Source organism: Corythoichthys intestinalis, chromosome 2, assembly GCF_030265065.1.
Source record: "Corythoichthys intestinalis isolate RoL2023-P3 chromosome 2, ASM3026506v1, whole genome shotgun sequence".
NCBI classification, from domain to species: Eukaryota; Metazoa; Chordata; class Actinopteri; order Syngnathiformes; family Syngnathidae; genus Corythoichthys; species Corythoichthys intestinalis.
The window spans coordinates 12005800-12018823 of record NC_080396.1 but is presented as its reverse complement, the minus strand read 5'-3'; the positions used below and the strand labels follow the sequence as shown (position 1 = coordinate 12018823).

The following is a 13024-nucleotide window of genomic DNA, read 5'->3' as shown; positions in this document are numbered from 1 at the left end:
TCTGTTGCCCTCTGCCCGAAAGCTGAAGATGGGTCGTCACTGGTTCTTTCAGCAAGACAATGACCCTAAACATATGGCCAAATCTACACAGAAATGGTTCACCAGACACAAAATCAAGCTCCTCCCATGGCCATCTCAGTCCCCAGACCTTGTTTTGTTGGCAAAAGGGGGTTGTACAAAGTATTAACACCAGGGGTGCTAATAATTGTGACACACATTTGATGTCAAATAATTTTTTCTTTATGTGGGATTTTTCCCCCACTGAATAAATGCTCTTGTATTGAAGGTTGGATTTTTCTCTTTTTTTTCCATTAACGTCCCATATTATTTGAAAAAAAATATATATATATATTAGAAGCTAAAAAATACATCTTAACCAGGGGTGCCAATAATTATGGAGGGCACTGTATATATTGATCAATATTGAACAACAAATGTTGTTAATGCAAATGTTGAAGCATAGGCGACATCGAAGATGTTTGCGAATGTTTTAAAAACGGCAGTGTTGTTGTGCTGAACCAGAAACTAACTAATTCTAAGCGGACCAATTACAGTCCTTCGACGTTCACACCAATTCGCGTTGATGTGACTCATAGTCAGGATTTTTGGGAGGCGCATGTAAGGCTACGGCATAGGGTCGTAAATCAGGTCTGCATTAACTGCGTAGGTCTGCCGTCACTGCAACACAGAAGCGTAAATCAGCCTTAACGGTGAAGTTTGTAATGAACATCATTACTATGCATATTCCCAGTTAACAAAGTATAATGTTAATTGAGCAAATATGTTCTTCTTGTTGAGCATTTTTGGGCATTAAATTAAAAAGCTACTTTAGCTGCAGGTCAGCTGTTTCCAGTATTGCATTTGGACATACCGTATTGGCCCGAATATAAGATGGTGTTTTTTGCATTGAAATAATGACTGAAATAGTGGGAGTCGTCTTATATTCGGGGTCTAGACATTATACCCATTCACGATGCTAGATGGCACCATATATCATTGAAGCGATGTTCTGTCATGACAGATCTCAGCTACTCTCAAGTTTAACCAATTTGCATTATTTTATTGCAATGTTTTTCCTTATTCAGATTTGCTTCAAGACTACAGTTACAGTTAGACCTCACTTTGATGGTTAATGCAGTTATTGCAATTTTGTTGTTTTATCACATTAGATTGGTTTATTTACATTTCAAAAACCAGTAGCAATTCATTTACGAATGTGATTGCACTTTAGTTTACATATTTAAATGTTCACATATTAAGATTTGAATGCGGCAAAATAACATGCTTTTTCTCTTAGATATATTGTTATACCGTAATTTTTGCACGATAAGGCGCACCTGACTATAAGCTGCCGCACACCAAATTTGACACGAAAACGACATTTGTTCATAGACAAGCTGCACTGTACTATAAGCTACAGCCTTCCTCACTGTATTATGGGATATTTACAAAAGATATTAACCGGAAACACTTTATTTGACAGCAGCATCATAAGGCTGTCTAAGACCAAATGTACCACCGTGAAGCTTTGAACCAATTGGCTGCAAAGCGTAATTAATTGATAATTAATAAAAGAAGCTTCCTTTGGCCATCACTGTTCCCTTGGAGGAGACCGTCAACTTCTGCTACCACCTGCTGTCAACACTGTTGTCATCCAACATGCCTCTTAGCATGCATTGCAGCGCTACAGATATAAATAACAGTCAAAATTCATGTACTGTTCTAATTATTTCTTCAGTTACTGTTCCAGTAGTTTCATTAATTGCTAGTTATGGTATTTGGTTACACGTTATTTGACAGTGGCGCCATAAGACTGTCATTAGACAATCATAATTATGACATGAGACTGTCATGAGCATTAATGAATGTTTATAGAAGATGTGTTTTAGTGTTATCCGGCAAATTCTCATATTTTGAATGGATGTAAAACATCCAAGATGGGCACAAATGGAGTTAGTGACATAATTTGCCAGATGACACTTAATGACATCTGTCATAAGCATTCAGTAATGCCCATGATAGTGTCATGTTATAATTATGACGGTCTTATGACGCCGGTCAAAAAAAGTGTTAACTATTAACCCAAATAAACAAATAAGCCGCACTGGACTATAAGTTGCAGGATTTAAAATGAATGAAAAAAATAGCGGCTTATAGTCCGAAAATTACGGTAATCATTTTTTTGCAGATGTACTGTAATTATTTTCTTTATAAAAATTAATTTCGTGTTCAGAAAGTCTTTTTTCGAACTTGAGTCTGAAAAAAGAGGGGGTCGGCTTATAATCAGGGCCGTCTTACGGTATATTCGGGCCAATACGGTATTATTTGACCCTATGTCAGATCTAGTAGTATGAAAAGAGGGAGAAGAATAAAAAAAGATTTTTACACTAGTTGAGGTCTCCACTTGATCAAGTGTGTCACCAGTAGGGGTGTGACAAAATTTTGAAAGTGATATACAGTGCCTTGCAAAAGTATTGGGCCCCCTTGAACCTTGCAACCTTTCGCCACATTTCAGGCTTCAAACGTAAAGATATAAAATTTTTTGTCAAGAATCAACAACAAGTGGGACACAATCGTGAAGTGGAACAACATTTATTGGATAATTTAAACTTTTTTAACAAATAAAAAACTGAAAAGTGGGGCGTGCAATATTATTCGGCCCCCTTGCGTTAATACTTTGTAGCGCCACCTTTTGCTCCAATTACAGCTGCAAGTCGCTTGGGGTATGTTTCTATCAGTTTTGCACATCGAGAGACTGACATTCTTGCCCATTCTACCTTGCAAAACAGCTCGAGCTCAGTGAGGTTGGATGGAGAGTGTTTGCGAACAGCAGTCTTCAGCTCTTTCCAAAGATTCTCGATTGGATTCAGGTCTGGACTTTGACTTGGCCATTCTAACACCTGGATAAGTTTATTTTTGAACCATTCCATTGTAGATTTGGCTTTCTGTTTTGGATCATTGTCCTGTTGGAAGATAAATCTCCATCCCAGTCTCAGGTCTTGTGCAGATACCAACAGGTTTTCTTCCAGAATGTTCCTGTATTTGGCTGCATCCATCTTCCCGTCAATTTTAACCATCTTCCCTGTCCCTGCTGAAGAAAAGCAGGCCCAAACCATGATGCTGCCACCACCATGTTTGACAGTGGGGATGGTGTGTTCAGGGTGATGAGCTGTGTTGCTTTTACGCCAAACATATCGTTTTGCATTGTGGCCAAAAAGTTCAATTTTGGTTTCATCTGACCAGAGCACCTTCTTCCACATGTTTGGTGTGTCTCCCAGGTGGCTTGTGGCAAACTTTAAACGAGACTTTTTATGGATATCTTTGAGAAATGGCTTTCTTCTTGCCACTCTTCCATAAAGGCCAGATTTGTGCAGTGTACGACTGATTGTTGTCCTATGGACAGACTCTCCCACCTCAGCTGTAGATCTCTGCAGTTCATCCAGAGTGATCATGGGCCTCTTGGTTGCACTCTGATCAGTTTTCTCCTTGTTTGAGAAGAAAGTTTGGAAGGACGGCCGGGTCTTGGTAGATTTGCAGTGGTCTGATGCTCCTTCCATTTCAATATGATGGCTTGCACAGTGCTCCTTGAGATGTTTAAAGCTTGGGAAATCTTTTTGTATCCAAATCCGGCTTTAAACTTCTCCACAACAGTCTCTCGGACCTGCCTGGTTTGTTCCTTGGTTTTCATAATGCTCTCTGCACTTTAAACAGAACCCTGAGACTATCACAGAGCAGGTGCATTTATACGGAGACTTGATTACACACAGGTGGATTCTATTTATCATCATCGGTCATTTAGGACAACATTGGATCATTCAGAGATCCTCACTGAATTTCTGGAGTGAGTTTGCTGCACTGAAAGTAAAGGGGCCGAATAATATTGCACGCCCCACTTTTCAGTTTTTTATTTGTTAAAAAATTTTAAATTATCCAATAAATGTTGTTCCACTTCACGATTGTGTCCCACTTGTTGTTAATTCTTGACAAAAAAATTAAATTTCATATCTTTATGTTTGAAGCCTGAAATGTGGCGAAAGGTTGCAAGATTCAAGGGGGCCGAATACTTTTGCAAGGCACTGTATCGTGATACTTTGTATCCCAAAAGGTTATCGATATGTTCGTGTAAGAATCGAGATATCATTTAAAAAAGGTGTCAATGTCAAAAAAAAAAAAAAACTCTAAGGCCGCCTTGATGGTGCTCGACACCCAATCCATTTAGACTGGGAACGTTCGTTATTTGGAAACCAGAGCATTCACAGTCATTCTGTCAGATTTTCGGGGCATTTATAGGTCACTTGCTGTTCATTTTAGGGCATTTCCAGGTCATTTCCTGTTAAGTTTGAGTCACTGCCTATTCATTTGGGTGATTCCCAGGTCTGTAACACAAAATGAACAGGAAGTGACCCATAAAATATCCCAAAATCAACAGCAAGTAACTGAAAATCAACAGGTAAACAACCTTAAATGGCCCAAAATTACCTCATTGCCTGGCATTGGCTACTACTGACGGCCATAGACGTTCAATCCGTTTGAAGTGGGAGTGATGGCAGCGAATGAACGAATTCGCCCTCCCAGTTCAAATGGATTGGACGTCTACGCGTGATAAACTCATTCCAATTCACAGCAGAAGCTTGTTTTTCTGTTTATTAGTTGTTTTTAGAATATCCTAGAATGATTTCCTGACCAATGTATCGATAATCGTTGTACCGCCATATCGTCAGATCATCTTTATTGTGAACTTTGTATCGCAAACCGTAGTATTTTGAGGTACCAAGAGGTTCCCACTCCGAGTCACCAGTGTATATAGATGGTCTAATATTTCCAAAAATCAATTGCTCGGGTTTGTAAAACAAGCTTGATTACAAAAAACAAGCAAGAAATGTTTGGGAAAAACATCGGGTTTCATTCAGCGTGTGTTTGTTTACATGAGTTAGAGCTTCACTTGCAAGTATGCAGTGGCAAGATGTAAGCAACTGCCTCCACAAGCATTTGTCACAGTGGACATGTTCCTTTAATGTTAGGTTTCAGTCACAGACCCCTGTCGGGTATATCCTTTTTAAACGTTGTATAACAAGTAAAAAGTTGTGTGATGCCTTATGTCGAGAATTCTTAACTATGTATGCATCTTACTCTAAGGTTACACGAGTACCAGTGGAAAGCTGTGAGCAGTACACATCCTGCAGTGCTTGTCTGGGATCAGGGGACCCACACTGTGGCTGGTGTGTGCTTCACAACATGTAAGTGCATGCATCCATAATCAGTTGTCTTTAATGGAATGTGCTATTTGATCTTTTATTTTTTTTCATAAAATTGACATTAACCAAGCTTACTTCTTACATTACTATGCGTCATTACTGATTAAAGCATCACCCCTGCTGGTCACGCAGGCTTTATAGAGATGGAAGTGCATTTTTTTCTGAAGTTGTTTACCAATCATGCAAAATAAATGCTTTTAAATGAATTTGCTCGGGTGTTTGTGCATGTTGTGACAAACTGTTGAATTAAAGAAACCTGAAATGCCAAAATATACATATCACAGCATTAACAATGCTAATCCTAAAGTATTTTACATGTTGTTTTGAGACATTTTGTGCACAACAATTTCCTTCCATTCCTTGCAACATACTAAGTGCCCATTTACTTAGATGTTGGGTTACTCCACTTAAATCTTTACAAAGGGGTGTTAAAAGCAGCATTTGTATTTGACAAACAATAAAATAGGCCATTAAATTCATTGTTTCCAACTCATTTGTTAATACATTGTATATTGCATAGACTTCATAATGATATTCACGGGACACGGGTCCGATTAATAGGGGGGCTGCATTGTTGGCGTGGCCATCAAAGTTGACCGAGTGGAATCACAGCCAAAGAGATTTTTTTCGTTGAAAATTCTTGTGAATGAATGCTTAAATCGCCGAATTATTTATAGATATGGATGTAAAACAATCTCGATTCTTGGTTAAAAGCAAAAAAAACGTGCAGTTAGCATTTATTTTACGTAAATATGTCGAAGTACGATGCTAGTCTGTGAGTCAATGTGGCGGCCGCCTTATGTAAACAGAGCTTTTCAGGTGAAAATTCTTGTTAAAAAATGCTTAAATCCCTGAAATCTTTATAGATATGGGCGTAAACCAGTCTCGATTATTTGTTAAAAGTGAAAAAAAACGGGCAGTTAGCATTTATTTTGCGTAAATATGTCGAAGTATGATGCTAGTCTGTTAGTCAATGTGGCGGCCGTCTTATGTAAACAGAGCTTTTTTTTTCTTGTTACTAAATGCTTAAAGCCCTGAGTTAGAATTCTGGGCGTAAACCAGTCTCAATTCTTGGTTGACAACAAACAAAAACAAAAACAAAAACACATGCAGTTAGCATTTATTTTTACGTAAATATGTCAAACAATGATGCTAGTCTGTTAGAGAATATGGCGGCAGCCTTACAACAAAGAGCTTTTTACGTTAAAAATTATTATGAATAAATGCTTAAATCCCCGAAATCTTGATAGACATGAACGTAAAACAGTCTTGATTCTTTGTTAAAACAGCAAAAAACTGGGTAATTAGCATTTATTTTACGTAAATTTGTCGATGAATGATGCTAGTCTGCTAGACAATGTGGCAGCAGCCTTACAACAAAGAGCTTTTTACGTTGAAAATTCAAAAATATAATAATTACCTTGAATCCTCAAACAAATCCCTCCTGAGACAATCCTTCCTGCTTGTATGTGGTACAGCTTTCATACTTTGTTCATAAATGCTTCATTCCCTGAATTCTTTATAGATATGGGTGTAAATCAGTCTCAATTCTTGGTTGAAAACAAAACAAAAACAAGAAAAAAAGTGCAGTTAGCATTTATTTCACGTAAATATGTCGAAGTACGATGCTAGTCTGTTAGTCAATGTGGCGGCCGCCTTATGTAAACAGAGCTTTTCTGGTGAAAATTCTTGTGAATAAATGCTTAAACCCCTGAATTCTTTATAGATACGGGCGTAAAACAGTCTTGATTGTGGGTTAAAAGCAAAAAATGTGCAGTAAGCATTTATTTTACGTAAATATGTCGAAGTACGATGCTAGTCTCTTAGTTAATGTGGCGGCCACCTTATGTAAACAGAGCTTTTCTGGTGAAAATTCTTGTGAATAAATGCTTAAATCCTTGAATTCTTTATAGATATAGGCGTAAACCAATCTCAATTCTTGGTTGAAAACAAAAACAAAACGTGCAGTTAGCATTTATTTTACGTAAATATGTCGAAGTACGATACTAGTCTGTTAGTCAATGTGGCAGCAGCCTTAGAGCAAAGAGCTTTTTGCGTTGAAAATTCTTGTGAATAAATGCTTAAATCCCCGAATTCTTTATAGATATGAACGTAAAACAGTCTTGATTCTTTGTTAAAAGAGCAAAAAAACTGGGGAATTAGCATTTATTTTACGTAAATATGTCGAAGAATGATGCTAGTCTGTTAGACAATGTGGCGGCAGCCTTACAGCAAAGAGCTTTTTACGTTGAAAATTCTTGTGAATACATGCTTAAATCTCCAAATTCTTTCAAGATATGAACATAAAAGTTGATTCTTTGTTCAAAGAGCAAAAAACTGGGGAATTAGCATTTATTTTAAGTAAATGTGTCGAAGAATGATGCAAGTCAGACAATGTGGCGGCAGGCTTACAACAAAGAGCTTTTTACGTTGAAAATTCTTGTGAAAAAACTAAAAATATAATAATTACCTTGAATCCTCGAACAAATCACTCCTGAGACAATCCTTCCTGCTTGTATGCGGAACAGCTTTAGTACTTTTGTTCATAAATGCTTAAATCCCTGAATTCTTTACAGATATGGGGGTAAACCAGTCTCAATTCGTGGTTGAAAACAAAAACAAAACGTGCAGTTAGCATTTATTTTACGTAAATATGTCGAAGTACGATGCTAGTCTGTTAGTCATTGTGGCAGCAGCCTTACAGCAAAGAGCTTTTTACGTTGAAAATTCTTGTGAATAAATGCTTAAATCCCCGAATTCTTTATAGATATGAACGTAGAACAGTCTTGATTCTTTGTTAAAAGAGCAAAAAACTGTGGAATTAGCATTTATTTTACGTAAATGTGTCGAAGAATGATGCTAGTCTGTTAAACAATGTGGCGGCAGCCTTACAACAAAGAGCTTTTTTCTTTGAAAATTCTTGTGAAAAAACTAAAAATATAATAATTACCTTGAATCCCCGAACAAATCACTCCTGAGACAATCTTTCTTCCTTGCATGCGGTACAGCTTTCATACTTTTTCAACCTATATCCGGCATTGGATCGCTGCATGTGTCGCTATGACCAACTGAAGCCGACTGAATAACTGAAGCGGATTGTGGGATGGCCCCCTACTTGAAGGCGTGGCACAGTGAAAGTCGAATCTGACCCGTTAATATCATGAAGTCTATGGTATATTGTCAGGCCAAAAGAGCTCCACTTGAAAACTCAGCTACTACTATTCTCCATGTGTTTTTAAAGTGTCTATTGAACCGTCAAATATTTCACACCATATTATTGATATGTCTTTCTAATATTTATCAATGCTCTTAAACTTAGCTTCACCCCTTTACTGATGACTTTTGTGACTATTCGTTTTTACTAGGCCTAATGTATTTCTAGAGCCCTATTTTCATAGGCAGTGGTCATGTGCTCCGGCATAAAATGTGACGCCATTTTTATGCCAGTTTTATGAGAGTTAGTGTGAGTGTTTTGGGGTTTTGTATTCCTGTCTGTGGCAATGTAAGAGTTCTGGTGCAGTTAGTGTGTCCTCGCATATACGCCGGTTTAGTGAAAATCTTGTGGATGAAAGGTATTTTACTAAGCTTTCGAAATAGGCTGACGTCATCGTGCTTCTATTCATAGGTACAGTGGGGCAAATAAGTATTTAGTCAACCACTAATTGTGCAAGCTCTCCGACTTGAAAATATTAGAGAGGCCTGTAATTGTCAACATGGGTAAACCTCAACCATGAGAGACAGAATGTGGAAAAAAAACAGAATCACTTTGTTTGATTTTTAAAGAATTTATTTGCAAATCATGGTGATAAATAAGTATTTGGTCAATTCCAAAAGTTCATCTAAATAATTTGTTATGTACCCTTTGTTGGCAATAACGGAGGCCAAACATTTTCTGTAACTCTCCACCAGCTTTTCACACTCTGTTGCTGGTATTTTGGCCCATTCCTCCATGCAGATCTCCTCTAGAGCAGTGATGTTTTGGTGCTGTCATTGGTCAACATGGACTTTCAATTCCCTCCACAGATTTTCTATGGGGTTGAGATCTGGAGACTGGCTAGGCCACTCCAGGACCTTGAAATGCTTCTTACGAAGCCACTCCTTTGTTGCCCTGGCTGTGTGTTTGGGATCACTGTCATGCTGAAAGACCCAGCCACGTCTCATCTTCAATGCCCTTGCTGATGGAAGGAGATTTTCACTTAAAATCTCTCGATATATGGCCCCATTCATTCTTTCGTTTACACAGATCAGTCGTCCTGGTCCCTTTGCAGAAAAACAGCCCCAAGCATGATGTTTCCACCCCCCATGCTTCACAGTGGGTATGGTGTTCTTCGGATGCAATTCAGTATTCTTTCTCCTCCAAACACGAGAACCTGTGTCTCTACCAAAAATTTATATTTGGTTTCATCTGACCATAATACATTCTCCCAGTCCTCTTCTGGATCATCCAAATGCTCTCTAGCGAACCGCAGACGGGCCTGGACGTGCACTTTCTTCAGCAGGGTACACATCTGGCAGTGCAGGATTTGAGTCCCTGGCGGCACATTGTGTTACTGATAGTAGCCTTTGTTACTGTGGTCCCTGCTCTCTGTAGGTCATTCACTATAGGTCCCCCCGTGTGGTTCTGGCATTTTTGCTCACCGTTCTTATTATCATTTTGACGCCACAGGGTGAGATCTTGCATGGAGCCCCAGATCAAGGGAGATTATCAGTGGTCTTGTATGTCTTCCATTTTCTAATAATTGCTCCCACAGTTGATTTCTTTACACCAAGTGTTTTACCTATTGCATATTCAGTCTTCCCAGCCTGTTGCAGGTCTACAATTTTGTCTCTGGTGTCCTTCGACAGCTCTTTGGTCTGGGCCATAGTGGACTTTGGAGTGTGACTGACTGAGGTTGTGAACAGGTGTCTTTTATACCGATAATGAGTTAAAACAGGTGCCTTTAATACAGGTAACGAGTGGAGCCTCGTTAGACCAAGTTAGACCTCTTTGACAGCCAGAAATTTTACTTGTTTGTAGGTGACCAAATACTTATTTTCCACTCTAATTTGAAAATAAATTCTTAAAAATCAAACAATGTGATGTTATGTTTTTTTCCACATTCTGTCTCTCATGGTTGAGGTTTACCCAGGTTGACAATTACAGGCCTCTCTAATCTTTTCAAGTAGGAGAACTCTCACAATTGGTGGTTGAATAAATACTTATTTGCCCTACTGTACATGAACATTCTGCTTCAAAAGGCATATGAAAATAGGGCCCTTTAAGAACATTTATTTAGATTCAATTCTCTGTCCACAATTAGCCTTTGATTCACTAAAATAATTATTATTGTTTGTTCCTTCGTAGATGTTCAAGAAAGGATCACTGCGAGCGTGCGGAGGAACCTCAGCGTTTCACCACTAGAGTGGATCAGTGCGTTCGACTCTCTGTCCAACCTGACACCGTCTCGGTCACCATGTCAGAAGTGCAGGTATAATGTTGTGTTGTAGTCTCTTCGGGGGTTGGGAAAACTGCGGCAAGACTTGTACTTATGATGCATGAAAACTGCTTTATAATAACTCAGTAAGAAAATGTATCAACAAAAAGTAAAGCACATTACAGTTACTGCATGCAAGAAAATATAGTGATTTACACCAAACGAATCCGCTATCAAACACGCCTCATATAAGATTTGCTGTGCTGAAAATGCAATCCTTTATCATAGTTTCAGAAGGGTTGTTGTTGTTGGAGGCTATGGTGAGATTGATATCATTCATTAATAAAAGCAACAATGAAATCTATTGTCTTGGAATTTCATTGGATTCATTTTTCTTATACAACTAAATTACTGTTAGGATTTTTTTTTTTTTATCTGTCTCAGCCTTAGGCTGCTCATTTTAACTCCTTTACCTTAGATTTTAACAACATTACTTTTTATGTAATTATATTGTACTTATGCACGTGAGCACATTTAGTCAAAAATAATCATGCTAATCTGTAATGAGGTTAAAATACAATTATGCCTTTAGCTGATAGGTACAAACCAGTGTTGTTTTTGGCAGACATTTTAATTTTCGTCTTAGTCATTTTTGGACGATAATACTTAATAGTCTTAGTCCTATTTTAGTCATTTCGAAATGTGTTTCTCTTTGACTAGTTTTTGTTAAGGAAAACTCAGACTAATTTTGTCTAGTTTTAGTCGACGTTTACGCAATATTTTCGTCAGTAAAAATTGAAAAGTTTCACTCCCAAAATAAACAAAAAAAGGTTTCCAACTATTTTGAAGGAATATGGACAGATGAGCACATATTGTAGCATCTACAAATCTATCACATGATAATACACACATTTAAATTGCCTGTCAAGATGACATATCTGTTCTATGTGTTGGATTTTATCACGTAAATTACCCCCCAAAATGCGACTTATACTTCAGTGCGAGTTATATGTTTTTTTTTTTCCTCCTCATTGCGCATTTTGGGCTTGTGCGACTCATACTCAGGTGTGACTAATAGTCCAAAAAAATATGATACATTATTTTCAATTATTTATACCCACCCGCACGCCACGGACTGTATTTAAAAAAGCTGTCCGAGAGTTTATGAGGACGCTGGCGGTTAGTAATAGCCTAATGCTGAAGCGAATGTAAATGCTATGCTAAGGCTACAAGTTATAATGAGTGTGTGATGATCAGTCAGGCTGAAGCAACCTTACATATCATCTCTTGCAAAGATAAGAAGAAAAATCCTAACGCGTGTGTCTCAATACAAGTTAGTGGGTGAGTTGCGGGGGCGCAGCACGTCACGAGTGACACAACCAGACACTGCTACGATGCAGGCTAACTACACATAAATGTCAGTTCTCGTCTCCTCAGACGAAAACTGGCTTTCATCTCGTTATATTTTTAGTCTACCGAGATACGTTTTTAGCTCATTCTCGTTACGTCATTGAGATGAAAAAATTGCTCATCGACGAAATATTTTCGCTATAGTCATTGTTGACGAAAACAACACTGGTACAAACTAGCCATCACTCCCATTTTGGGTTAAATGACAGGACTTGGGTAATAATAGTTTTGAAGCTTAACATTGAAGCTAATTTTATAGGAAAGTGTACTGTCAGTGGTTTAATTTTAACGAGTTGTACAGGTAGTAAGTTTAATTAATTGAACTTTTTTTCAATTACTTTGGTTAGTCACCTTCTCAAACATCTCAAAAACATTACTTGAACAGGGTTGTGTAGATTTTTTATATCCACTGTATATGTAAGAAACCCTTCACATACTCCACATAAGACTCATTCACCCTGCCCATGACCAGCACCACTTTCCTGAGCATGATAACCATCTGCTCCCTACTTTACACCTATCTCCACTGCAACATTATTCCATCCATTTTTAACACCGCTGATCCTTGTTTGGGTTGTGGGGTGCTGGAACCTATCCAGGCTGACTAGGGGCAGTCTTAAGCGGATTTTCAGGGGGGCAAAAAAATGTCATGGCATGTAATTGACTTTCCTATAGACTATATGATTTTAAAATCAAGAATTTTCCGGTAAAATAATTGTCTATAAAAGTTGTAAAGCAATAAAACAAAAAACAAAAATGAATGAAATGAACAAAAAGAGATATTTTTATAATGGGTCAAAATTTCGAACAGATTATGTGGCTAGCACCTTAGACGGTCATCTGCTTTGCTTAGCCAAAACCACCCAAGGACCGAAAAGGCAAGATGGATATACGTAATTACGTATATATACTAGGGCTGTCAAAATTATCACGTTAACGAGCGGT

At 38.0% G+C, this 13024-nt stretch overlaps 1 protein-coding gene across 2 annotated transcripts in view; it reads left to right on the top strand.

Annotated features, from left to right (window-relative positions):
• Positions 1 to 13024, top strand: part of LOC130907841 (plexin-A1-like) — a 599840-nt gene that overhangs the window by 336221 nt on the left and 250595 nt on the right. For both annotated transcript variants that reach the window (XM_057823323.1, XM_057823332.1), the window contains exons 5-6: positions 5137 to 5237; positions 10600 to 10723. In XM_057823323.1, coding sequence (XP_057679306.1) covers positions 5137 to 5237; positions 10600 to 10723 — 225 coding nt within the window. The remainder of the gene's footprint in view (positions 1 to 5136; positions 5238 to 10599; positions 10724 to 13024) is intronic.